The sequence below is a fragment of the Ursus americanus genome, chromosome 18 (assembly GCF_024610735.1).
Source record: "Ursus americanus isolate L20-20 chromosome 18, mUrsAme1.1.p, whole genome shotgun sequence".
Classification (NCBI taxonomy): Eukaryota; Metazoa; Chordata; class Mammalia; order Carnivora; family Ursidae; genus Ursus; species Ursus americanus.
Genome location: NC_142144.1, coordinates 36,261,366 through 36,287,954, shown reverse-complemented (window position 1 = coordinate 36,287,954; position 26,589 = coordinate 36,261,366). Strand labels below are relative to the sequence as shown.

The 26,589-nt window shown below is 45.7% G+C and overlaps 2 protein-coding genes across 2 annotated transcripts in view; one reads left to right on the top strand and one right to left on the bottom strand.

Annotated features, from left to right (window-relative positions):
- UBAP1 (ubiquitin associated protein 1) overlaps positions 1-7,837 on the top strand; it is a 52,344-nt gene extending 44,507 nt beyond the window's left edge. The window contains exons 5-7 of the mRNA XM_045780349.2: positions 5,170-5,352; positions 6,025-6,126; positions 6,721-7,837. Coding sequence (XP_045636305.1) covers positions 5,170-5,352; positions 6,025-6,126; positions 6,721-6,861 — 426 coding nt within the window. The 3' untranslated portion in view covers positions 6,862-7,837. The remainder of the gene's footprint in view (positions 1-5,169; positions 5,353-6,024; positions 6,127-6,720) is intronic.
- A 22-nt stretch (positions 7,838-7,859) lies between these two features.
- KIF24 (kinesin family member 24) overlaps positions 7,860-26,589 on the bottom strand; it is a 46,251-nt gene continuing 27,521 nt past the window's right edge. The window contains exons 7-12 of the mRNA XM_045780690.2: positions 25,787-25,892; positions 20,490-20,561; positions 17,905-18,014; positions 11,885-14,122; positions 10,660-10,753; positions 7,860-9,650 (exon numbers count right to left, since the gene is read on the bottom strand). Coding sequence (XP_045636646.2) covers positions 9,510-9,650; positions 10,660-10,753; positions 11,885-14,122; positions 17,905-18,014; positions 20,490-20,561; positions 25,787-25,892 — 2,761 coding nt within the window. The 3' untranslated portion in view covers positions 7,860-9,509. The remainder of the gene's footprint in view (positions 9,651-10,659; positions 10,754-11,884; positions 14,123-17,904; positions 18,015-20,489; positions 20,562-25,786; positions 25,893-26,589) is intronic.

Here is a 26,589-nt window from a genome sequence, read left to right as displayed (position 1 = left end):
GGCTATATACACCCTTTATGTAGGAGCTCTGAGGGAAGTGTTCCTGGAGTTCTTGTTGGCTGTTTTAGGCCCAGTGTTTAGGTCTCACTTTTCAGATTCTGATTTCATGTTTTACTGTTTATATAAATTCTTAGAAGTTGAGAAGTCCATAGGATCATTTTGAGAAAAATCTTGTAATGTGCCCTTCTTCTGAGACCGGCATGGAACTGCCTGGCCTAGCCCTAGCCATCTTTTCCCACTGCATGTCAGCCTTTGTGGTCCTCGCTCTGCTCGTTCGTTAGGTTCATTTTGCCTTGGGTTCTTTTCTCCAGCTACGGATATATTCCTTACTCTTCCACAGTTGCTTCAGCAAAATTGTTCTGCTCTTCCCTTATACTTGTGAGTTATGAATTTACTAATTTTGGCCAATAAACATTACAGTAGTGCCATTTTGCTTTGAAAGTATATTTAAAATAATTTTTGACATACAGACTCTCAGCTTTTGGGTGTTCAGATCTGTTCATCTTTTCTTCTTTTGTTATTGCTTTAATACTTACAAGTTCTCTATCTAGATTTTTAAAATGCATTAATTTTTATCAAAATAATATAAGCACATTTGAATCAAGTCACATTTTTTTATTTTATTAAAAAAGATTTTATTTATTTATTAGAGAAAGAGAACATGACCAGGGAGAGGATTAGGGGGAGGAGTGGGAGGGGAAAGAATCTTGAGAAGACGCATCGCTGAGTACAGAGCCTGGACAGAGCTCGATCTAATGATCCTGAGATCATGACCTGAGCTGAAACCAAGAGTCAGACGCTTAACCAACTGAGCCACTCAGGCTCATTTATTTATTTTTTAAAATTTATTTATTTAAGTAATCTCTGCACCCAGTGTGGAGCTTGAACTCATAACCCCAAGATCAAAAGTTGGATGTTCTTCTGACTGAGCCAGCTAGGTGCCCAATCCAGTCACATTTAAAAGGTTTATGTAGAAAAACAGTGGCTCCCTGCCTCTACTGTCCCCAACTCCAGTTTTGCTTCCTATAGTCAGGCACTTTTAACTCTTTAAGCTATCTTTGCTGGGATTTATCTCTGCATTTCTAAATAAAGTGCTTGTATTGCTTTTTCTAAATTTATCAATTTTAGATGGTTTTATACTTCCTGTTATAGTTGAGGATTTAGCTCTTACAGTAGCCCCTCCACTTCCTTCCCATAGCCTAAATCAAATTATATCACAAATTTTGGGTAAATTAATGTTACTGTTCACATGATTGGGTAAATATTTATCACCAAGTTCAAATACTATATCGTGATTACTTTTTTTTTGCACCTTTTTCTCATAAACTGCATTTAAAAGATTTGCAGTTTCTTCCTTCCTTCCTTTTCTTTCCCTTTCCTTCCTCCCTTTCCTTTCCTTTTCCTCTCCTTCCTTCCTTCCTTCCTTCCTTCCTTCCTTCCTTCCTTCCTTCCTTCCTTCCTTCCATCCATCTTTCCTCCATCGTCTTCCTTCCTTCCTTCCTTCCTTCCTTCCTTCCTTCCTTCCTTCCTTCCTTCGTTGCTTCCTTCCTTCCTTCCTTCCTTCCTATTTTCTTTCTTCTTCTTTTTTTTTTTGAGTAATCTCTGCACCCAACGTGAGGTTCAAACTCAACCCCAAGATCAAGAGTTGCACTGTCTACTGCCTGAGCCAGCCAGGCACCCCTACATAATTTCTTTGTACTTGTTGCCAATTTTATCCAAATGTTCCAAGAGAGCCATCAAAGACCTAATTAATTTTCCCATTCAAACACATCCAAGCATAGTGGTTAACCTGTCAGTTTTGAGTCCTTGAATGTCCAAAAAGTCTTGATTTTACCCTTATGTGTGTGAATAATAGTTTGGATGGATTTAGATTTCTTAGTTGAAGGTCATTTTCCTTTAAGAATTTTTAGGACACTGTTTTTTAAAAACTTTTTTTAAGCCTTTTTTTTTTTTTTCTTTTTTAAAGATTTTATTTATTTGAGGGGGGACAGAGGAAGAGGGAGAAGCAAGCTCCCTGCTCAGTGGGGAACCTGATGCGGGACTCATCCCAGGACCTTGGGATCATGATCTGAGCTGAAGGCAGACGCTCAACCGGCTGAGCCACCCAGGTGCCCCTTAACCTTAAAAAACAAAAACAAAACCCCAACTTATTTATTTTAGAGAGTGAGCAGGGGAGGGGGAGGGGCAGAGGGAAAGGGAGAGTGTCTCAAGCCGACTCCATGCTTTTGTTTAAGTATAAGCTCCACTGATTACTAGCTTTCCTGTGCTTTTCTGTGTTCTTCCACCTCCCTCTCCCCCATAGCTTTTGGGATCTTAATTTTATTCATGGTGTGCCATGCCTTATTCATTGTGCTAGGCCCTCCTGGATCCTTTCAAACTAAGGCTCAGCTCTGTTTTAAAAATCTGAATGTTTTTTTATTTTCTGTTTTCTCTTTTCTTTTTTGGAATTCCTAAAACTGGATGTTGGACCTCCTTGACTATTCTAATTTGCTATCCTTTTCTTTTTCCTATCTCTTTGTCTTAAATTTTTAAAGAGAATTTAAAAAAATTTTTTTAAAGTAATCTCTAAACCCAATGTAGTGCTCGAACTCTTGACCCCAAGATTAAGAGTCACATGCTCTACTGACTGAGCCAGTCAGGTTCCTCCTCTTTGTCTTTGTTTTACTTTTGGATATATTCTTGACTATTGTATAACTTTTTAAAAATCTCACAGCCTTGGGGCGCCTGGGTGGCTCAGTTGTTAAGCGTCTGCCTTCGGCTCAGGGCGTGATCCCAGAGTCCTGGGAGCCTGCTTCTTCCTCTCCCACTCCCCCTGCTTGTGTTCCCTCTCTCGCTGGCTGTCTCTGTCAAAGAAATAAAATCTTTAAAAAAACAAAACAAAACAAAACTCACAGCCTTTTAAATAAAATTTTACTTTATCCTATTTTAAATTTCCAAGTGCTTTGTTCCCTCTTTTGGTTTGATGTCTCAGGCTTTGTAGTCACATTTAAGAGTGAGGCACTTAAATTAACAGTGGGGGGAATGTATGTGTTGGGGTGTGCTTGCCAATCATTAAGCTTCACTGTAGGTTGAAGGTTAGGTAGGCTTTGGGGGACTCTGCAAAATGTTAACGTGTGAGCGTTTTGGGGGCTTATAGTTGCACCCGAGATTCTGCTTGCGGGTTAAGGAAGGCCAGGGAATGCTGGTGTGTAGACTTTTACTTAAATCCCCCGTTTGGTTCTTACACTTGACTCTGTCATACGCTGTGCCTCATGTCCTTATTTTAGTCCCTAGAGACAGAACTGTCTGCCTTCTGAAGAGGATGAAGGTCAGGTGGGAAGGGTTTTGCCTGAGGGTTTTACTGCGCTTTGTGCTCTTGCTGTATCTCAGCGATACCTGGTGCTTCTAAATGCTGAACCCCTCTCAGGAGTTTTGAGGAGCTTCTGGACTGACTCCCCTTTCTCCCACTTACAACTTCATTGCTTCTGCTTAGTTACCGTGGCTCCATTAGTATTCTGTTCTCTAAAATTTCATTGAAATATATTGTCTGCTGTTTTTTCTTTGACCTTAAATATTTTTAAAAAATATTTTATTAGAGAGCGAGAGCATGAGCAGGCAGAGGGGTAGAGGGAGAGGGTGCTTGGAGCAGGATCTCCACTGATCAGGGAGCCCAACATGGGGCTCAATCCTAGGACCCTGGGATCATGATCTGAGCCGAGGGCAGGTGCTTAACCGACTGAGCCACCCAGATGCCCCTCTTTGACCTTAAATATTAATATAGTTTTATTATCATTTTATGGGCTTTGAGAAGGGAGAATCAAGGTCACTTTGCTGTGTTAAATGAAATTCCTCCTTTGAAATCCTAATAGACCTCCGTTTATTCTACAGCTGATGAGTAGAGCCCTATAAATGCCAAGCCTAAAGCCAGGCCCTGGGAATTCAGTAATAACATGTGATATGATAACTAACCTCTGGGAGCTCACATTAACATACTGTGATGTGTCAGCAGTATGAACAAACTCTACTTGGCTGTTTGTATTCTCAAGCCCAGGTAGACCCTGTCCTTGAAGAGATTATCTTGGGACCTGCAGAAGTGGCCAGACTGGTGTGATCCATTCTGTGTCCCCTGTTGTGACTCCTAGAAGTTAATGACTGAGCCCTGTGACTGGGCTGCCAGGGGTGCTGGGGTGAGATGGGTAAGAGGGAGCAATGGGCTTTAAGGCCTGTAGTCTTGGTTTTCCCAGCTGACTTTGAGGAAAGTATCTGGTTATAGCTATATAATTTTGTATGTCTTTCTAAGATCAGGGGTTCCGTGCTTCCTACCCTGCCCCCCCGCCCAAGGAAGTAAAAATTCTGTTGAAATACTTTTCCTGGTTCTCGGGAGCTGGGCCAAACTGTAAAAAACAGGTGTGACCTTATTCCATGTTGGTTCGGTCCTTTGGCTTGAGGGTCAGCAGCCTTCAGGCCTTGGATCTGAGTCATTATCAGAAGTGTTGGGAGCAGCTAATCATGGGGCTCTACCCACCAATCAGATGGAGGTCAGTAGGGTCCTGATGGCAGGGAGCAGGCTGCCTGCAGGGCGGTAGAGGCAGGGCCCTGGAGTCACATTCCCGTCCTTGAAGGCCCAGTCTGGCTCTGAGCCCTTGAGCTGGCCATGCAGGGAACAGCACTCGCTGTCTCTGCCCAGCCCAGGGACGGAAGCAAGAATAGAGACATTGTCGGGAGTCAGCCCCAGAGTTAGGGGTGTCTGAGGTGAATGATCCTTTTAGGACTCTGACATACCACAGCCTGAAAAAGGGGTAATGGAGCACTGGAGAGAAATCATAGCAGCCATCTTGCCCTCAGTCCCATGGGCAGCCTCAGAACTTCTCTAATTCAAGCCCAAGGGATTTGAACACAGAAGGGCATGTAGCTGTTGTGGTATTGTCTCATTCTGTAAGCTGGGATGAGGGCGGTGGACAGCCACAATTGCAGGTATTTTCTCAGCTTTTCTTGCCCTCACCTGGTCCTCCTTTACGCTCTTCAGGATGTCTGGCCGGCAGCCTGGCTCTTTCTTGCAGACAGACTGTTTGGGCGTTGGATTAGTGTCCGAAACGGCAAGGCCCCTGGACTGGGCTTCTTCAGCGACATGTTTTGTAGGGCCTCAGTCTGCTTTCTTCCTACCTGATCCTCTTGTTTCTCCACCACCAGGTCACACCTCCTAATTTCTCAATGTCACAAGTGCCCAACACTCCCAGCTGTCCCCAGGCCTATTCTGAACTGCAGACACTGTCTCCCAGTGAGCGGCAGTGTGTGGAGACAGTGGTCAACATGGGCTACTCATATGAGTGTGTCCTGAGAGCCATGAAGAAGAAAGGAGAGAATATTGAGCAGGTGAGTGAGTGGTTGGCCGGGGTGGTGGGGCAGGGTGTCAGCCTGGAGACAGGTCCTAGACCAGTGTCCTGTTTGTATCCTAGGGCCCCATCACACTCGTAGCCCCAGCGTCCTTTCTTGTGAGTTGGCGGGACTCGGGGCGTTTTGTTGGGGGAAACAGCAGCCTCGGCAGTAGTGCTTCTACTTAGGGCTGCTCTGGGACTTAGGCTGGGCGAAAGTCCTGGGAGTGTTGGAGCCGTTGGGGCTATTCTCTGCCCCTCCTGAGAGGGCACACTAGGCTTGAGGTATGGTCAGATGCCTCCTTCCAGAAATGTTTATCCTGTCATAGCTGCCCCAGGGTGTTCCAAAATGGGGTACCGGAGTCCTAAACCTTGGGGGCATTTTCTGACTTGGGCTGTTTGTTAGAATATCCTGCCCAGGCTGTGGAGTTGACATGGACCTGTGAGTCAGCTGTGACAGGAACGCCTTTGAAAAATTACTCATGTTTAGAAGGGTGTGCCTACCTGTTCAGCAAATAGTCACTGAGGTCCTGCTGTGCTAGATGCAGTTCACGATACAAAATCAAGCCCTATTCAGCTGGGGAGCAGACATGACACTTGCTGGCTTGTGGAAGACGGGGAAGCACCGACAAGAGTGGTAATAGGTACTCAAACCTCTTTTTCTTTTCTTAAGATTCTCGACTATCTCTTTGCACATGGACAGCTCTGTGAGAAGGGCTTCGACCCTCTTTTAGTGGAAGAGGCTCTGGAAATGCACCAGTGTTCAGAGGAAAAGGTAGGACCCTTTGTGCTTCACAGGAACCTTCTGGAAAGGTGTGCAGAGTAGCGTCCTCTGGCCAAGAACCTCCTTTCTCTACCAGTGACGGCAGGCAGAGGTAGTCAGAATGCATTTTCTCTCAAGTGTCCAGATAGGCATTTGGCTAGTTTGGGTTGTTAGGTTTGACAAAGCATTGGGTTGAAGACTATCTGGAGTCCCAGGGAAGGGAAAGGGAAATGGCCTGGGCAAAAAGCTAGACTTTTGGATGACTGGGGAGATTGCTAGCCACTTTGCCTAGCCTACTCCCTGGAGAGCAGCTGTTTCTGGGTTCAGTATCCTGCGTTGGTGTGAGTGTGGATTTTGGTTGTGGGACCCATGAGTCAGCAGGATTTGGAACTGAGCATAGTTCCTGAAGGATGATGGGTTGTAGCATCAACCAGTCCGCCCTGGCTTCCTCCACAGCTGCCCTCTGCTTGCTGGGGGACCTCAGAGAGACTCATAGGGCTCTGGCAAAAGATGCAGACTCCCCCTAGCAGCCCCCTACACGTCTGTTCTTCCAACTCTATGTGGCCAGACCCCTTTCTTCAGTCTTTATTCTCTTCTATCCCTTAGATGATGGAGTTTCTTCAGTTAATGAGCAAATTTAAGGAAATGGGCTTTGAACTGAAAGACATTAAGGAAGTTCTGCTACTACACAACAATGATCAGGACAATGCTCTGGAAGACCTCATGGCTCGGGCAGGAGCCAGCTGAGACCAGGCGCTGCCTAGGCCCTGCCATGGAACCGCCCCTGCAGGAGGCCCTGAGGAGCCCATGTGTGAGGAAGGAGAAGGGGCACACTTCCCGATTTTCTTTTGGGGGTGGAAGGTCAGGTGTGGAGACTGTGCTTGCCAGTCTCTGGGCTGGGAAGAAAGTAGGGAAGATTTGGGCACGTGAATGCCTCCAGCACTGCCTTGGCTCCTTCTATATTAAATGTATTTGTATTTTGAGAAGTGTCCTTCCCACCTCGGCCCTCCAGAGAGACTTCCCTGGCCCTTCTGGGGTCTGTATGTCCTCAGCTGAAATCTGGCCCAGCTGCCAAAAGGAGTCAGGGAGAAGGGGTGGGAGGGCCGGACTCAGTGCTGCTTTAGGGCTAGATGCTTCCCTCCCCTGCACTGGTGGACTGAACTCTAATCCAAGTTGAGTGCAATTGAAAGGTTCTTCCAGGGTTTTTTTTCCCCTCTCCTTTTAACAAAGTCTCTTAGTGTTACACTGGTTCTGCAATGTCTCTGAGGTACAGAGAAGGCCCTTTCCCCGTGGGGCACAGAGTGGGCCTCCTCTGCCAGGCAGTTACCATGCTTCCCTGCCCCAGCCTATTTCTTTTGGCTTGGTTCGGACCACAGTCCTCTGCTACCCAGGATTTTAGAGCCCCCTGCTCTAGGAAACAGTCATCAGTTTAAGAAATCATTGGCCCCTTCCCAGCACAGAGTGGGGGAGAAACTGGCTGCAATATAGTGGCCCAGCACTAACTCCACCTCAGTTCTCCTTGGAGAACAGCCTCTCCCTCCAGCCCCCTGCTCTAGGATGACACAATGAGTAACACCTAGTCATAGAAATCAGTCTCTTTCGTTTGTTTTATATTCTGTTGTACATCATTAAAGATCTAAATACAAAGGATATACAGTCTTGATGAATCTAAATTTGCTAACTATTTTGATTCTTCAGAGAACTAATAAAAATCTAAAAGGTATGTCTTGCTGTGATAATTTCTTTCTTGTCAGTGCTATTTTACTGAGGGGTTGGGGTGGGCGGGGAAGGGATTCCTGCTTGGATTTGCTGGGGATAAAACAGGCACTAATCATTTTCTGTCTTTTTAGTACTCTCTTCCCACTGTAGGCCTGTGGGACCCAGGAGCTGGCCCTGGAGTTGGCCCTGGCTTTATAAACCTGTCCTAGCTCAGTCTCTGGAACCAAGGACATGCCTTCCTGCGAGACTGACTGTGGAGGTGAGACAGGCTGGGCCTTTGGGGTAATCAGAAGTGAGGAAGTACCTTTCCCCGTGACACACATCCGGCTTTATGTGCTGGGTGCCACAGGCGGGACTGATTCCGACTGCTTCACCAGCTCTCAGTGGTGCCGCTGTAGCTGAGAGAACTAGACTTCTCCCTGAAGTTTCTTGTCCTTAAACTTAATGCCACCCAACAGTCCCTCTAGTGCTCTTGGCTGGGGAGCGGGTCCCTAATTCTTGTAGTGATCACGTGAGGAGCCGGCAGAGCCTTTGGGCCACAGAGCTGGAAAGAGGCTGCCCTCTAGTGCTCAGATCAGGCAAAGGGTGGCAGGGCTGCCGTCTCAGAAAGCCGGTCAGCCCTTCCTTCTCCTAATTAAGCCCTCCTTTTAAGGCCTTAAAAAGGTATTGTTTCCTTGTGAGAAACTGACGTTTCCACACATTACAATGGGCATCAGAGCCAAGGCTGTGACACATGCATCTTATTTGACCCAACGTGGCTCCAGAAAGTGACAGACCACTTTGTGTTTGTCTTGAACGTCTTCCTGATGAAAAGATACACAGCAAGCAGAACTCATGTGAAGGTGTGTGTATAAAAATTCTGCCTCAGAGTCTCAGACTGTTGACTAGAGCTCTCAGTGCCAAGATACTACTGAACACAGACCCTTTGAGAGGGAGTGGACAGCCAGGGTGATGCTGGATAAAGGTAAGGTGAGGAGATCCTCCACTTCTTCAGCTTTGCCACGAGGGGGCGTGGCAGGTTGAGGAGTCAGGAACTGCTACAGAAGGAGTGCTGTTAGAACAGAGTGCCCACATCACTGCAGTACTTTTGTCTTTGAATTGCAGGAAGGGAGGGGAACTGGGGACATGAAGCCTGCCCCACAGTCTCCCAAGGGCTAATGGAGCAGACCTCACCCTGCCCCTGTCCCATAAGCCACCGGTGTGTTAGTTTTTGGCCAAGTCTTGAATTCAGCTAACAAAGCCCCTGAGTTCAGCATGTTTTCTTCCCCAGGTTGTGACCTCTGACCTCTAGGTTACCAACCCCATCCTCTGGTCCTCAGATTCAGAAACATTCAAAGGTTATTAGACCCAAGTGTGTTTCCACAGACAAGGGGTTGGTAGGACAAATTCTCTTCTAGCCCCATAGAAAGGGGAGGGGCATATTCAGTTTCTTAGGCTACTCTGTCCTTCCCTACAGATGCTCCTGTGCTTGGAACTGAGGAACAGAGGCTTGGCCCTGAGAGAGGAGCTGGGCCTAGTCAAGGCCGTGTGTGGCTGGGGAGAGGCTACCATGGGCAGGACTGGGGGGGGGGGTGGGTTCCAGGATTTGTAAGGAGGACCTGGCAGAGGCCCTCCAGCCCCTAGGAATTCAGCACAGGCTCCTGCGCTGCTCCCAGCACCTCATACGGGATCTTGTTCTAAGACATCACTGTCCTCTCAGGGGCTGTGGTCGGCGTGTGGCAGGCCAGGTACAGCTGAAGCTGGCTCCTCAGACTCTGGATGCACTTGGATTTCAGAGCCAGGATTTCATCCAGCTGGGTCACAACATCTTCAAAATCCTGAGAAAGGAAATAAAGGACAAACGGAGCTTTTCGTTTTGCTGGCCTCCAGTCAGGATCTGCTTTTCTAGTCCCTCTTCTTGCAGGAAGTTTTCAGAACCCGGGCCCGCTGTTCAGCTGGAAAGTCTGCAGGACAGTCACTATGGCACAGGGTTGAGGCTCATTTCTCTGCATTTGAGAAACTTTAAGATTTTATTTTTTTAAAGATTTTATTTGACAGTGATAGAGACAGAGTGAAAGAGGGAACACAAGCAGGGGGAGTGGGAGAGGAAGAAGCGGGCTCCCAGGGGAGGTGCCTGATGGGGGCTCGATCCCAGGACCCCGGGATCACGCCCTGAGCTGAAGGCAGATGCTTAACAACTGAGCCACCCAGGCGCCCCTAGATTTTATTTTTAAGTAATCTCTTAAACCCAGCGTGGGACTCGAACCCACAACTCCAAGATCAAGAGTCGCACACTTCACCAACTGAGCCAGCCAGGCACCCCTGCACTTGAGAAACTTCTATGTAGAGAGGTATTCTGCAGGGCAGAGGGGTGTTTTGTAGAAGTACTTCTGGTTGGGGGGTACCTGTGTGGCTCAGTCGGTGTGAAGTGTCGGACTCTTGATCTTGGCTTAGGTCTTGACCTCAGGGTCCTGAGTTCAAGCCCCGCACTGGGCAGCACTGGGCGTGGAGCCTACTTAAAAAAACAAAAGTACCTCTGGTCGGCATGTGGCAGGTCACTTACCATCGCAGGGAGGGGCTCCAGCAAGCCAATAGGAAGGCAGAATGGCAAAGGACAGAGGCTGGAAACATTTTAGCCAGGAAATGGGGAGTACCGCACCATCTCCCACCTGTCCTTGTACCCTCCCTCGAGCTATGTCAGAGGAATGGCAAGAGGAGGCCCAAGTCCTCTTAGAGTGTGACAGCAGACCCTTACCTCACACATAACCACAGCAAACAAGGATGGCCAGTAAACTACCTGCAGGCTAACTCCCAACAGCCCCTGAGTGTCTAGCCGAGGCCACTTACGTTAAGAGCCAGCTGGCTCATCAGGGTCTCCTCCTTGAAGCCCAGTTCTGCCATTTTATCCAGCTGTTCCTGGTGTGCTCGGATGACCACCTGCCTGGGAACACCAGAGGGGACACGGTGATCCTCTGGGCCTCCCATCTCTCCCAGGCAGCTTTCTAGGGCTGAGCCTCATTTCTAGCCCAGGAACTGCCCCTTCCCAGAACGGTCAAAGCTCTGACCAGGGCCAGCACCCCCCCCCCCGACTAAAGGATACCAGAAGATACTGGGAAGAGAGGGGCTTCTCAGTCTGTGCCCGCCTTCCTGCTACACTGAGGGATAGGGATGAGTGTTGCTGGTCCTCTGCGGAAGCTTCACCCCGCTTCCCTGCCAAAAGGCTCAAGGCTGTGACCACTGCCGCTGGCACACTCGTACACGGTGGAGCCTGCTGCCTCGCCTGCCACCGTGTTTACTTCCTATGGGGAGTCCAGGGACCAAAGCAGGGGGTTTGAGCTAGAAACTGGAGGATCTGCCTTTTGTCAGCCCCTACCACTGGGTAGAGACCACGGAGCCAGCAAGATCGTCTCCTGGGACAGGCAGGCTCCTCACCTGTGCGTCCCTGCAGGTCCTTCTCTGTCCATGGCCCCGGCCTGAGCCCCCGTGAACAGCAGGCACACAGCTGGCCTAGGTATCAGGAGCGCTAGCAAAGGGCTGTAGCCTCTGTTCCCATACACCATCTCCCCGGGCCCTAATGCTGAGGGGCCCTGCTAGATCACTCTGCCTCCTTTCTTGCTCTATGCTTTCTGTCACCTCTCTTTCTGCACCATCCACAGCATCCTTCGGGGGAAGCAGCACAAATCACCAGTCGCTCTGTTTTTAACTTTCTCCATCTTGGAAGTTGCCCAGCCTGCCTTGGTTCTGAGGGCACAAGGCTGTAGCTGTTGTGTCCCTGGGCAGCAGTTCCAGGAACACAGACCCGACAGAATGAAGAGGACTCTGATCTCCACAGGTCATAGGCTTGCTGAAGGGGACAGATCCTCCCTTTTCTCACTCAAGGCCCAGCTTTCCTAGACAGGGTTCACCCACCCTGGCAGGCCTGCTCCCTCAAAAAGCGGGACAAAGCCTCTCTAGTTGTAGTGTAGCTCTCACACGGAACAACAATAGCCATTCCCAGAGCAGACCAGTGTGAAGCCGGGGTGGAAGTAGGAGTGCCGAAGGTCTCAGGTCTGGGGGAGAGTGTCCAACTTACTGTGCAGGCCCCAGGGTGAGCTGATGGAGGTTCTCTGCAGTCTTTGGAGAGCAGCCAGGGACCAGGGGAGAGCCCGGCCTTGCTGAGCACCTTGGGATTGGCCTGTATTTGAGCCACACGATGTTTCTGTTGTAGCAGGGCAACTTGCTGGGGTCTCCCGGCAAACTTAGCTCCTGCCAACCAAGTCCTGTTGGATGTTTTCTTTCCTGGGCCCAGGGCTGGTCAGCTGTATCACTACTTTCTGTTCCTGGGGTGAGCAGAGGTGCAGGGTGGGCTCCTCCAGTATGTATGGCGGGGAAGGGCTTTCCTGGGAAACCCTGGGCTCCACTCCGCTCTGCCTCCTCAGCATCGGCATCATACTGCTGGCCACTCCCGTGTTCCTCGGAGGACAGCGCAGGCTCTCCGCTCTGGCGGGCCTCCCCCGGGTCAGCCTCATTGATGGGCAGCTCGTCAGGTGGGTGCTGACGGATGGGTGACGGCGACAGGGCTGGGAGATCACCACTAGGCTTATTGTCAGGGGGAGATGATGAGAGCCACAGGTGCCCAGCTGCTGAAGACAGTGGCAGGAGTGCCTTTTGATCACCAGATGACACTGTGTGGCCCACAGGTGAGCCCCTTGCTGCCACTAGACTGTGAGCAAGCCCATCCTGGGCCAGCCGCTCCAAGGGAAGAGGGCCTTCATCGTCTGTGTTCTCCAGGAGGGACACGGTGAGGGGAGCCATCAGTCCAGAAGCATATTCAGAGCACGTGCCTGATTCCCCTCTATAGTCTTCTTGGTCAGGGTAACTGGTTTTCATTGTTCTGGTCACCAGAGTTGGGCTGTCTTGGCCGACTCCTCCCAGAGGTGTGCTGACTCTCTCTCTTTGGTCTGGAGATCCTGGAACTGCACTGTGGGGCAGTGAGAAACTAAAACCATCTTCCTCCAGAGGTAGTGAACTACCCTCGGCCTGCCCAGGAACCTCACTTGTGAGAGCGTTCTGTCTCAGTTCAAAGGCTGGGCCACCACCTCTTTTCTGGCCACGTATGAAGTCTACCTGTGAGCAGTAAGGCTTCTCTGCCAGGTTGTCTCTGGGACAAAGCCCTGAGGAGGCAGAGTCCTCCTCTCTGCTCCGGTCCAAAGGCACCTTACTCAGGTTGTGGCCGTGACTGAGTGCTGCTCTTCTGTGGTGTGTGGGGTCCCTGGGGTACATCCAGTCTCCGGTTAGACCCTTCTCGTCACCATCTGTCCCAGGGTTAAAAAGCAGACTCTGGTGCCTTTTGGCCACTTGCTCCTCAGGGCCTTGCTCCCTCTGATGAAGGAAGAATGAGCCTTCACTGTTCTCTAGGGTGTTTCTCTGCTTTGTGGTCCTCTGACTGGAGACATGTGAAAAAGAATCTTCGCTGAAATCGCTGTCATCAAGGTCCTCAGCTTGGGCTCCATCCTGGCTCTCAGAATAAGAGCAGAAGGGGGGAGGGGTCTCATTCTGGACCTGCCCCTCCAGGGGCCTGTACTGGCATAAAAACCTTTCCAGTGGTTGGTACTTGAACTTCTGCTGGAGGAGAGGTGGCTGCTGGAACTGCTGGTGATAGAAGCGCAAGTGTTCCTCCCTCTCCTTCTGATGTGGAGGGATGTCTGTCCACGTTTCCGAGGCCCACCTGGCAGGTGTGCTCCCCGTGCTGCCCTGACCGTACTCTGCTAAGTGGTGGAGGCCGCCGGAGGAGAGCTCGGCCCGTGACACAAGCTGCTTCTGCACGGGCCGCACGGGCTGCACGGTCTTGCACTTGGAGGGCAGCTTCCCACGCGCTGGGGCTTCTCCTGGGCCAGCAGCCTTGCTTCCCCACCTGCGGGCAGTTTTGTTGCCCATTTGAGTTTTCTCAGAGCACAATGACGCAGATTCTTCTGCCCCTTTTTTGGCTAAATGTCCAGACCGTGTGGCTCCTTTGACAGGGCTGGTGTGAACGACCCACTCTTGGGGAAGACTCCCTCTGGATCCACCCCTTTTACCGGGAACTTTAGGTACAGGCGCAAAAGGGATGTTGGGTGCGTGGCTAGCCAGGGGATGGGCCTTCTCTCTCGTGGAGCCAGGAGCTGCTGTGAATGACTGCTGAAGCCCCAGCTTGACCTTTTTGGGAGAACACTTGTCCCCTGGCAGGGCCACGGGGGAGCTCTGAATTCGTTTTGGAGAAGCGTTTCCAGGGGTCCGATTTCGACTGGTAGCTGAAGCACAACACTTAATGCCTTTCTTTAGTTCCTTGACCCTGTAAATTACCATTTTATGTTAAATGTGTATTCTTGCATGCTCCTTAATTCCTTTTCTATATTTTTCAAAAACCAAAGAAAAGTATTACAAAAAAGATGGGTGCAGGCTGAGGATATAAGCATATACCCAACATTCTATGATCAGAAGTTTTGGAAATCTCCTCAGTCCCATGGGTCAAGGCCAAGGGAGCTCATCTCAGAACCGCACTATATCCGTGGTAGGGCCCATGCTGTACTTCGGGAAGGTGGGCCAGCTCAGGAGCCCGTGTCTACCACTCACCTGCTACCCCACAGCCAGAGCCCACGTTTCCTTTCAGGCTTCTCTAAGAAAATGAGTTCCTTCAAACTTGCTGGGTACTTAGGAAGCAAAATCCTCTGGAAATAAGCAGGCTGTGCTCATTCTATGAAAGGAGATGTGCTCATTCTATTAAAGGAGAAGTGACCTGTTTATTCCGGGGTTTCTCAACGTTTGCACTAGTGGTATTTGGAACCAGAGAATTCTTTGTTGTGGGGGCTCTCTGTGCACTGCGGGATGTTTAGCAGCACGCTGGCCTCTACCCACTACATGCCAGTAGCACTTCTCTCTAGTCTTGACAATCAAAAATATCTCCAGACATTGCCAAATGTTCCCGGGGAGGCAGAATCACCCCCTAGATAGAGGATAGAGAACCATGCTCTATTCCATACGGGAAGTTCAGAGAAGATGGAAAATCCAGAATTTAGTCAAGATCAGTCTCTTAACTCTAATATTTAAAAACACTGTAAGAATTTAGAATTACAAGGTGACATGAAGTAAAAATGTGATTCTCCAGTGGCCTGTAGATTCTTCATTAAAATCCTCTAGGAAGGAGCAGTACTTCTGCCTAGGGGCTCCCCTAAAATGTCTCTGCCATTATTTTGGGTTTAATCCACCCTTACTGGTAGCCAAATGACCCCTCTTGGCCATTTCTGAAAACCAAGATCATAAGCCTGACACTGAGACTTGATTTAAATCTTCCCTTGAAGTCTGAGAGCCAAGGCAGGCAGGTAACATAGCTAAGCAAAGAGCTACAGAATGTGACTGAAGACACACGTGTCCATGGGCCTTTGTTTAGGTGTTGCAGTAGGAAATGGGCTGAGAGGTGCCACAGTAAGTCTAGATGGTTCCAAATTACTTCCTGTTATAAAAAACTTAATTATTTTAGTTTCATTAAGAGAGAAACACCAAAATCCCCCCCTAGGAGTCACACTAAATAATTCTAGAAAGCTGAGTGCCAGAAGGAATCCTACAGGTAATTTGGTTATTGATGCTAAATGCTTCCAGTGTACTCTTCCTAATCCCAAAATCACTCCTGTCACTGAGCTTTTCTGATAGATGTATACCTATTAGGGGTCCAGCTAGAACTTTATTTTTGGACTCCTTGGCAACATTCTACTATATGGAAAGAAGAAAATTTTAAATCAGAAAAAGTTTTTAAATAAGCAATAAAATCATCTTGTGTCTGTACAGATTACCTAAAATTAATTTCATTAGGCCTCATTGAAGCACATAAAACAAATGGCTTTCATTCATTTACAATAATTTATCAGACTGCTTCAAATGGAAGAGATTTCTATTACACTTCCTGTTCTTTTTAAAGCCAAAATTATTTAAAATAATTTCTCAATTATACTTAATACCTCCCCCATGCAAAAGGGTTATTTTCATCTTCCTTTACTGAGGCCCTAAGAGAGGAGATGTCTTGTTCTCTGCTCCTAATGATGAAGTTCTTACTTTAAGCAACTGATAACAATGTCTGTGATTTGGGGAGTGGGTGAGGTTATAAAACAAGATCCATTTATTGTTATCAGTTATTGAAGCTGGGTAATGGATACACGGGGGTAAAGAATTTCAAGCCATATTTGTTTATTTGGAAACAAATTTGGATCATCTCATATCTTCTGATCTCAGTTCGTGAAGCAGCCTTTCTTTTCAATATTTATTTGAGACAGAGCGAGAGAGAGTGCATGAGCAGTGGGAGGGGCAGAAGGAGAGGGAGAGAGAATCTCAAGCAGACGCCACACTGAGCGCAGAGCCTGACGTGGGGCTTGATTTCATGACCCCCAAGATCATGACCTGAGCCGAAGCCAAGACTCAGGTGCTTAACCCACTGAGCCGCCCAGGCGCCCCATGAAGTAGCCTTTCTTCTAGCAGTGCTAGTGTACAGGCATTAGGGAACCGTGCAATAAGGAAACCTATTTTGGGGACCTATTAATATTACTATTGCTTAAATTAACACATACTGAACGGTAACTATGCACCTGGTGTGGTGCATTATCCTCACTGATTCCACGTAACTGTTGTAGCAGGTAGATGCTAATATTATCCCGTCAGATAAAACTGAAGCCCAAAACTTTTGCCCAGGACTACTCAGCTCTTTCATGGCAGATGCAGGGTACTGGCCCAGAGAGTCTTGACTCCAGAGCCCACTCTTATAATCACTTTGTGAGGTCTCTCTCCTATTCGAATGAGATAGGTACACAGAGGGCCTCACCCTGACACCCAGAAGAGTTCCTCCTTTCAGTCACAAATATTTCCTGTGCATCTGCTAGGTACCAAGTACTGCCTGGGCGGTAGGTACAGTGGAGAAATAGATAAGGTTTCCTGTTTTCATGGAGCTTAAATGATAGCTCACTTTTCCTTCCCAGTGAATTTCATAAAATGCCATGGATACTAAAGATTCCTCAACAGTAATAAAAAAAACAAGTTTCCCTCAAATAGTTTGTTAATCTTGGGGAGCGCCTGGGTGGCTCAGTCATTAAGCATCTGCCTTCGGCTCAGGTCATGATCCAGGGTCCTGGGATCGAGCCGCGCATCAGGCTCCCCACTCAGCGGGAAGCCTGCTTCTTCTGCTCCCACTCCCCCAGCTTGTGTTCTCTCTCTCACTCTCTCTCTGTCAAATAAATAAATAAAATCTTAAAAAAATTTTTTTTTGTTAATCTTGGAGACAGCTTCTGGGAGCCCAAAGAGAAGGATGTAAGACAGGACCAGGCAGCAAAGCAGCCAGAGGAAAGGATGGAAATGGTAGGAAACCTGTGGGACCCCAGGTTAAGAGATGGGACATTGGCGGGGACCCTGGCAGATACCAGGGTCACCCCGGAAAGAGCCCTGACCATATAGTCAGAAGTGCTACCTTTACCGCCGATTCCCAATAAGCCCTTTTAAAGTTCCTGCCCTTCTCTGGGTTCAGTTTACCCTTCTGTAACATGTTAGATGTCTGGGTTGATCTCCTCTGGACCTACATAGCTCTAAGTGCCCCTGCCTTGACAAGTAACATGTATTCTGTCCCTTATGATTAGGGCTGAGGCTAGCAGGAAGAAAATCTTGAGCCTTCCACTCCAAAGAAATATTTCACTTCCCACTAGCCATTTAAAAGTCACTGATGGGGGCACCTGAGTGGCTCAGTCAGCTAAGCGTCTGCCTTCGGCTCAGGTCATGATCCCAGGCTCCTGCTGCTCCCCCTGCTTATGCGTGCATGCGTTCTCTGTCAAATAAATAAAATCTTAAAAAATAAAATAAAAAAATAAAAGTCATTGATAGAGTTGTTTCCTGAACCAGGGAACCTGTCCCCTTCCTCTTGTCACATTCACACTTGTAAAATGGCAAGGCCTACCAGGTCACATTCTTCAAATGGCCAATTGCACATCCCCCCAGCACTAGGATCTCTGCCTCAAGAACAGACTTCTGGAGCTCAAGATCAGATCTCTATGTGTGTTTGAAATACACACACACAAAACGACCCGCCACCTGGGAGCGACTCACCGGTCAGCGTAACGCAGGGTATTCAGTGTGTGTTCGGTGGCCACATGGCTTGGTGAGATGTTGGCAATCATGCAGGTTTTGGCATCACCGATGAAAGAATCTCGCAGGACCTGCCCCAAACAAAAGGCAGGTCAATGAAGTCAATTAACAAAGGGCATATTAACTACTTATTGTGTGCAGGGCACTGGGCCATAGCTCCCCACCCCCTACAAGAAGGCAGTTTGCAAAGAAGAAATACAAATGATCAAAAATACACAAAAAAGGTACTTCACCAACCAAAGAAATACAAAGTAGTAAGAATACTAATATTTTTCACCCAGAAGATTAAGACTCGTGATACCCTGCCCTGGTGGGGGTCTAGGGAAATGGGCACTCTTCTATATCGCTGTACTCTGCAGGTCGTGTGTTTCAGAAACGGTATAAGCTTTTGAGAAGGCAGTTTGGCAACATGTATAAAACGTAAAAAATGTGCGTGCTTCCAGGGCATTATCCTAAAGAGAACTGCTCAGGTGATTGAAAAAAAGTACACATAGGCTATGCGTTACAACATCATAATAGTAATAAAAATTAAAAATCTAGGAGTCTATAAACGGAACAAACTGAATAATTTTATTTTTTTAATAGATATTATTTATTTGAGAGAAAGAGAGCACAAGCAGCAGAGGGAGAGGGAGAAGAAGGCTCTCCACTGAGCAGGGAGCCCAACGGAGGGCTCGATCCCAGCACCCTGGGATCATGCCCTGGGCCAAAGGCAGATGCTTAACTGACTGAGCCACCCAGGCGCCCTGCAAACTAAATAATTATTAACTGACTACAATACAACCATTAAAAATAATGATGTATATCTGTACTTAGATACATGGGAAGATCTACACTTATCTTTGAGTGAAAAAGGCGTACGATTCCATAACTCTGTAAGTAGATCTATGTGTAGATATGTGGGCAGAGAAATGTCTGAGGACAGTCACCAAAATGTAGCAGTGATTATCACTGAGAGATGGGATTTTCAGGTACCTTTTGCCATCTTCTTTGTACTTGTATATACCGTTTGAGTTATTATTATCATTATTATTTTTAAACAATCTATACCTAACATGGGGCTTGAAATCCACGACCCTGAGATCAAGAGTTGCACACTCCACCGACTGAACCAGCTAGGTGCCCCTGAATTATTCATTTTTCATTTGTTTTTTTTTCCTGAATTATTATTTTTTAAATTAAACAGGAACACATTTTCTGGGGATGGTGAACTCATTTTAAAAAATAACAGAGCCAATGTCAGAATCAGGACTAAGCACCCATAAGAAGGGTTTCCTAAGTCTCTAGTTGAAATCATGTTTGAGAAGACATAATCTAACCCACAGATCACCAGTTCTAGTAAGTTCTGCCCCATGCCCTGCGGAACCATTAGGTTAGCTGTACCGAGTGCGAACCTCTGCCAAAACACAAAGATCTCACCTAGACAGCTGTCTACGCTAGTCTGTCCTCCACCGAGCACGGGACGTGTTGCAGAAAGGAACCCGGAGCGCCTGTACCTGCCTTCGCAGCAGTCCGTACGTAGGCACACCCCTCTGTGGGCCACTCTTTTGCAGCTATTACGTTGCCGAATTACTGGCATTTTCCATTCATTTAGAAGCACATTTCATGGCAGAAAAATGGAGAAAAAAAATTACCTACAGTTTTACCACTCAGAATAATCAGTTAACACAGACACAATTTGTGTGTGTGTAGTTTTTTTTCCTCATTGATATTTTTAAACTACAGATCTTGGTCATCTTTCCTATCAGTACCTATCAAAAATCTGTCTCACTCGGGGCACCTGGCTGGCTCAGTCGGTAGAGTGCACGACTCCTGATCTCAGGATTGTAAGTTTGAACCCCACGCTGGGTGTAGAGATTACTTAAAAACAGCATCTTTAAAAAATAAGTAAAAAGTAAATTTTAAAAAATTTAAAAAATCTGGGGCCCTGGGTGGCTCAGTTGGTTAAGCATCTGCGTTCGGCTCAGGTCATGATTCAGGGTCCTGGGATTGAGTCCTGCATCGGGCTCCTTGCTTGACAGGGAGCCTGCTTCTTCCTCTCCCTTTGCCTGCCACTTCTGCCTGTGTTCTTTCTATCAAATAATAACAATCTTATTATTAATAAGATAAATAAAATCTTTTAAAAACATTTAAAATCTCTTATTCTTTTTAACTCCAGCCATTATTTTTTGTCTTGAAACACTAAGTCTTACAGCCAAGAAAATACTGAGTACAGCTATACCACCCCCACTTCAAAGGCTCAGAGACTCCATTAAATCAAAAATGTTTCTTTACATTAGAAATAAGTGGAAAGCTGTCGGGCGGTGACCGGAAGCGCACTGCAGCCCCGTGAAAGCTCGGCCGCTTCACACGGCAGTCACCTCTGCCTGTGCGCCCAGGCGGCCTCGAATGAGCTCCTGGAAGGAATGGGACTCCCTCCTTTCCCCCCAAACCCTCCCAAGCTTAGATTGGGACTTGCTGGCAGTGGAGGCTTTACTGAATGAACAAATGAATGCAAGAACGAACGAATGAAAGAGAACGAACTCCAAGTTCACATTTAACTGTACCTGAGTTAATTTGCTTTGCCTGAAGGGAGTGTGGGTGTGTTCCTGATCCAATGCGCGGATACATTCCTTCAGCTGCAAGGTGGTAGATTAACAAGCACATCAAATATCACATGCAAAGAGAGAGTGTCGGACCAGACTTTTCTTAAATAAGCCATAGTCAGACAAGCCTCCAAAAGCAAGTCAAAATGCCCTGGTAGTTTCTTGTCCAACAAGAAAAATCAAGCTAGACCGCAAACATCCTGAGCTGCCCGTGTCTAGTTAGGGCCTCCCGTCCTAAAGGCTAGGATCCTAGGATTAGCCCCAATAGTGAGGAACAGATAAAACAGGGACCTTCCACAGGCCCCAGAGTCCACGCTTCTGTGCCGGCAGTTCTGGCTTGCAGCTCCCTTTCTCTTGCCTCCTCTCATACTATTAGCAGCTACAGATGCGCTTAAGTACAGAAAATACCTGTCCCACTCCCCCACCTCCCTGCTCACGTATGACACGTATAGGTGTAGATTCAGATGCAAGCTTTCTGATAATTAATTAATCACTTATTTTGAGAGAGAGCGAGAGCATGCACTAACTTAAATCCAAAGAGGATTTTTGCTTTTATTTAAAAGTAGGGGCACCTGAGTGGCTCAGTTGGTTAAGTCATAGCTTTGACCTGTTTCTGCATCTGTGCTTTATCTTTTGTTTTTTCTAACAGTTCCTTTTTTTGAAAGTAAACTCTATACCCGGTGTGGGGCTCAAACTCATGACCCCTAGATCAAGAGTCGCATGCTCCACTGACTGGGCCAGCCAGGCTCCCCACCTGTGCTTTATCTTGATTTATTTTGTGCATCCATTACCAAGATGAGTCCTAAGGTATCAGAAAAGCCTAAGAGGTTATTTTTGGGGCCTGGGAATGCTCTCATTTGTTTCCATATAAATTAATGGTAATCACTTCTTTGCCTTATGCCATTTTGGCTTACAAAAGATTTCATAGGAAAGTTCTATTCAGATAGCAGGAGAAACCTGTATAAGGGAATTTCCTCTTTTATTACAAATCAATGAGATATCCCCAAACTTTACCACTGGGACAGTTCTCCAAAAGGGACAAACAGGTAACCAAACCCTGGCCCTGAGTTACACCTGCCCCTTAATACTCAAATCCAAGTGTGGCCACTAATCCCTGTGAGTGTTTGAGGGCAATCTGAGCAATAAAATAAATAATGATAAAATATAATCTAGCAAATAAAAGAAATATCCATTTACTGTTATAAATAATCTAATAAATAAATTGTAGAGAAAGGACAGCTCTTACAGCAGAATTTCAATTAATGTAAAAAGAATGATAGTAGGGGTGCCTGGGTGGCACAGCGGTTAAGCGCCTGCCTTCGGCTCAGGGCGTGATCCCAGTGTTATGGGATCGAGTCCCACATCAGGCTCTTCTGCTATGGGCCTGCTTCTTCCTCTCCCACTCCCCCTGCTTGTGTTCCCTCTCTCGCTGGCTATCTCTATCTCTGTCGAATAAATAAATAAAATCTTAAAAAAAAAAAAAAGAATGATAGTAACAGGAAATCCCACCAGGTAAACATCACAGTCATAATGTTGCAGGTTAAGAATCACCAACTGTTGCTAAAATTAGGCAGCAAAAGTGTGATGTAAATAGGATATCTGCATAGTTTCAAACTGTCTCCTCATAAGATATTTATTTATTTATTTGAGAGAGAGAGAGAGAGAGAGAGAGAGCAGGCAGAGCAAGAGAGAGAGCACAAGCAGGGGGAGGGGCAGAGGGAGAAGTTGACTTCCTGATGAGTGGGGAGCCCAATGTAGGACATGATCCCAGGATGCCGGGATCATGACCTGCGCCAAAGGCAGACGTCCAACCAACCCAGGTGCCCCAAGATATTTATTAATTACAAAGGGAAAATGGTTAACATTACAATGGAGAAACCTAGCACAAACGACCTTAACTAAGTGATCAAAGTTAACATCACCAGTAATAAGACATACTGACTTCATGCACCACCTGATATGATTCACTGAGAAGGGTACAACTTATGTGGTGTTCTTGCTAAAAATTCTTTATCTCAATCTAATCTTGAGAAAACACTGGATAAACCCAAATTCAGACACTGAAAAACAAAAACAAAAAACCCAGGTAGGCCAGTACTCTTCAAAGGTGTTAAAGTCACAGATGACAAAAACTGAGGAGACTATGAGGACACGACGACTAAATGTAATATGGGATCCTGGACCCAAAAAAGGACATTAGTGGGACTACTGGTGAAATTCACACAAGGTCTGTAGTTAATTGTATTATACCAATGTTGTTGTTTTGTATTATGCCAATGTTAATTTCCTGATTAGATCATTTTATTATGGTTATACAAGATATTAATAATATGGGAGCTGAGTGAAGGAATGCTGTGTATTTATTTTTGCAACTCTTTGTAAATCTACAATTATTCAAAAATTGAAAAAGTAAAAAGAGATGCTGACGGTCTTTCTGGCCTGTCTCAGCCTCACAATTTATCCCTCATGAGGCCTGGACATAAAGTGCCCAGCTGGAGACTTCAGTTCTGATCAAAAGGACTTAAATAATATGGAGTGGCCACAGGCAGCACTAGATAGCCGCAAAAAGGAACAAGGAAGATCTCTCTATACAGCCATGTATTGAGCTCTAGGATATTGTTAAGTGAAAAAAGCAAAGTGTTTACAGTATGCTACCCTTTTTTTCCTGAGGTGAAAAAAAATATGTAAAAAATGGTTATCTACGGGGAGGGAGGTAATAGGGTTGAGGGGACAGGGATGGACACTAGACTTCTCTCAATGTGGCTTGTTCTACAGTTTTTACTTTAACTGAATATGGAATCGGTAAGCTTAAACACATAGAAAAGATTTCAAGTGACTGTGCAACACAATATGATGACCGTACATTCCATGTGGGATACAGCCTAAGGGTGAAAGGGAAACTGCAAAGAAATCGTAACCTGAATTCAGTAATTGTATTATGAGAAATATCAGCATTATTTTGAAATATACATATATTGAAGGAGAGCAAATAAATGATATATATGTTGTTAGGAACTAAGAATTCTAGCATAAGAGAAAAGGGATAAAAATATAAATTCAAAAAAGTTAACCAAAAACTCTGTAATCTTAATTTTGAATTAATTTATTAGAATGAATCCCTGATGAATTTTCCTCTTTCAAAAAAAATTTTTTATTTCCTAGCTCTGTCCAACAAAAAGGCGTAGAAGGACTAACCCAGTGGTAGGAAGCACCACTAGCACCCCTAAATGGTCTAGAAATGCCATTTCCTTCTAAAACCAAGGTTGTTGAAGAACTGACTGATTCAAGGTCTGGAGAAGCAAACGTACAAGATGAGCCTAGAACAGCTTGTCATGCCAGAATGTCAGGAAGCTGTTAGAGACTAATAGTTGGTCAAAAAACCAGAGGAACATACTTGAAAAGGCTCCCACTGCCTAAAGATATACAATTTAAATAGCAAAAAGAATAATGATTACAATGAGTTTATAATCATACAAAGCCAAACAAAACAGTAAATAATAACAAATTCATTGGTCATGTTTAGGTGACGAGGACACCAAATCATTCTGAAAACTGGTGAGTAAAGGCAAAGAATCAAGCAAGCATTTATCTTGTCTCTACTGTATGAACTGTATTTCAGGATAATCAGATAGCTGAGGAAAAATTCCTTCCAGCTAATGAAGAAGGAATATTAAATTGAGAATATCACCATTTTGGAATCCCTAATGAAATAACAGATGCAGGTGATGCTCATCAAGGGCTGGTAAATCCATTAAATGAGAAAGTCTGATAGGAAACTATAACGGAGGAATTACGCTAACAACACTTGAATCTTTCTTAATTCTTAAAAATCAGAAAAAGAGACATCCAGACATACTGTACCTCCTGATGTGTTCCTATAGGAAGTCTAAAAACTACCCATGAATTCTTAACAAAGAAAGTACCTCAATCTGATCAAGCTTCTAGAACAGTGCTTTCCCAATAGGGATATGTTAGCCACAAGCGCAAACTATATGTGTAATTTTAAATTTCTAGTAGCCACATTAAAAAAAAATGAAATTAATCTTTTTTTTAAAGATTTTATTTGAGAAAGTGTGCGAGAGAGAGCATGAGTGGGGGGAGGGGCAGAGGGAGAAGATGACTCCCCGCTGAGCAGGGACCCTGAGATCATGACCTGAGCTGAAGGCAGACACTTAACCAACTAAGCCAGCCAGGCACCCTGAAATTAATCTTAATTATATGTTATGTAATCCAATATATCCAAAAATATTTAAAAAACCCAGCAAAAATATTATTTCAGCATGTAATCAGTATGAAAAGATATCAATGAGGTATTATACCTGCTTCAAGATCCAGTGTGTATCTTACACTTAGAGCATATCTCAATTCAGACAAGCTACATTCGGAGCGCTTAGTAGCCACATGTGGCTCAGTGGCTCCCTACCGTACAGCACAAGTACAGATCTTAGCCAGAGGATAGAGTACGATGTTAAACGTCAACGTGGGGATGCAGTCAACCTAATCCAGAATGTTGGAAATCTTATAGGACAAGTGACCCAGTTTTCTTCAACAAATACACTGATATTAAGAGAGAGAACGGAAGAACTGATATGGAATAAAAGAGACTATCAAAAGCAGTCCAAGGGTCCTGTTTACATCTTGATTTGAACAAACTGTGAAAAGACATTTATGGGACAACTGGAGAAATGATAATACTTACTGGATAATAGATAACATTACATAATTATTTCTTCAGGTATGATAATGGCATTACAGTTATATTAAAAAATAAGAGTCCTTATCTCTTTGAGATAATAAAATATTTGTGGAAGAAAGGACAGGCTGACAGGATTTGCTTTACAGTAATCCAACCAGGGGAAGGAAAGGGTTGGTTAGATTTTTCACATGTTGAAGCCGGGTGTAAGAATTTGGGAGATCATTATACAATTTATTCTATTTTTTTTATGTTTGAAAAATTAATACAATTTAAAAACTTGATGAGAGAGAGAAAGCTTTCCTGAGTTAACCATTCAGCAGCTGCAGAAATACTTTTCAGCTCCTAAGGGATTGACCAGAGGAAGAGAGGGCAGGAACAGAAGGGAAGAGTTGTCTAGAACTGCTAAGAATCTGATCGGGCAGCCTCCATCTCCAGCCCTGGAATTCCACTGCCACAAAAGCACGTCCTTGCCTCACCCCACCCTCACCCACTCTGGCTGCAGGTAAAGAGGGGCTGAATCTCTCAAGAAGGATTTTTAGATTAAAGCTTTCAAACAACTTACAGCCAGAAGACTCTGGTTTATTTCTGCGCCTTCCATCTTTGTCTGTCTGTCTGAGTCTCTGGCATCTGCTGCTCTTTCGCTGCCAGCCAAGTCAATAAAAGAGATCCTAGAGAAAAGACACAGCAGGGATAACTTCTTGGGGGCTCTGGCTTATTTTTCCATCAGTCAGCATTTTGGGGCGGCAGGAAGAAATTAACACTAGCCCATCCTCTGGAAAGAAAAGACATACTGTCAGCTTTCCAGAAGTATTAAAAGATTCTGATCTGTCTGCTGTTGCTGGCACTGTTCACTCAGACACTTCCACTGGTTTTAATATTTGTGAGAAATTAATAAAATTAATAAAACATTCTTCCCATAAAGCAAAATGACTATAATGCAAATCACTTAGGTGACCACCTAGACAATTAAATAGAAACTTTTATGGGCTGCTTTCCAGCAAAGAAGAAGAAAAGAGGAAGAGGAAGAAGAGGAATAAGAGGAAGAAAGAAGAGGAAGAGGAAGAAGAAGAAAGAAGAAGAAAGAAGAAGAAGAAGAAGAAGAAGAAGAAGAAGAAGAAGAAGAAGAAGAAAGTTAAAAAAAAAAAAAGATTCATTACTCAGAGGTGAGACAGGCCCATCCATCAGTGTGGCAGCGTTTGCTAAGATAGCACCAGAGAAGCAATGAATGTACCCAATTGTCTTATGGCTTCTTTCAAGAAGGATAGATTAATTTTCTTTTTTTTTTTTTTTTTGGCCTGTAAGCTGAGATGCATTTCCTACTATTTCTTTGCTGATACTGTGTTTCACGTTAGAAGCAATCAATGT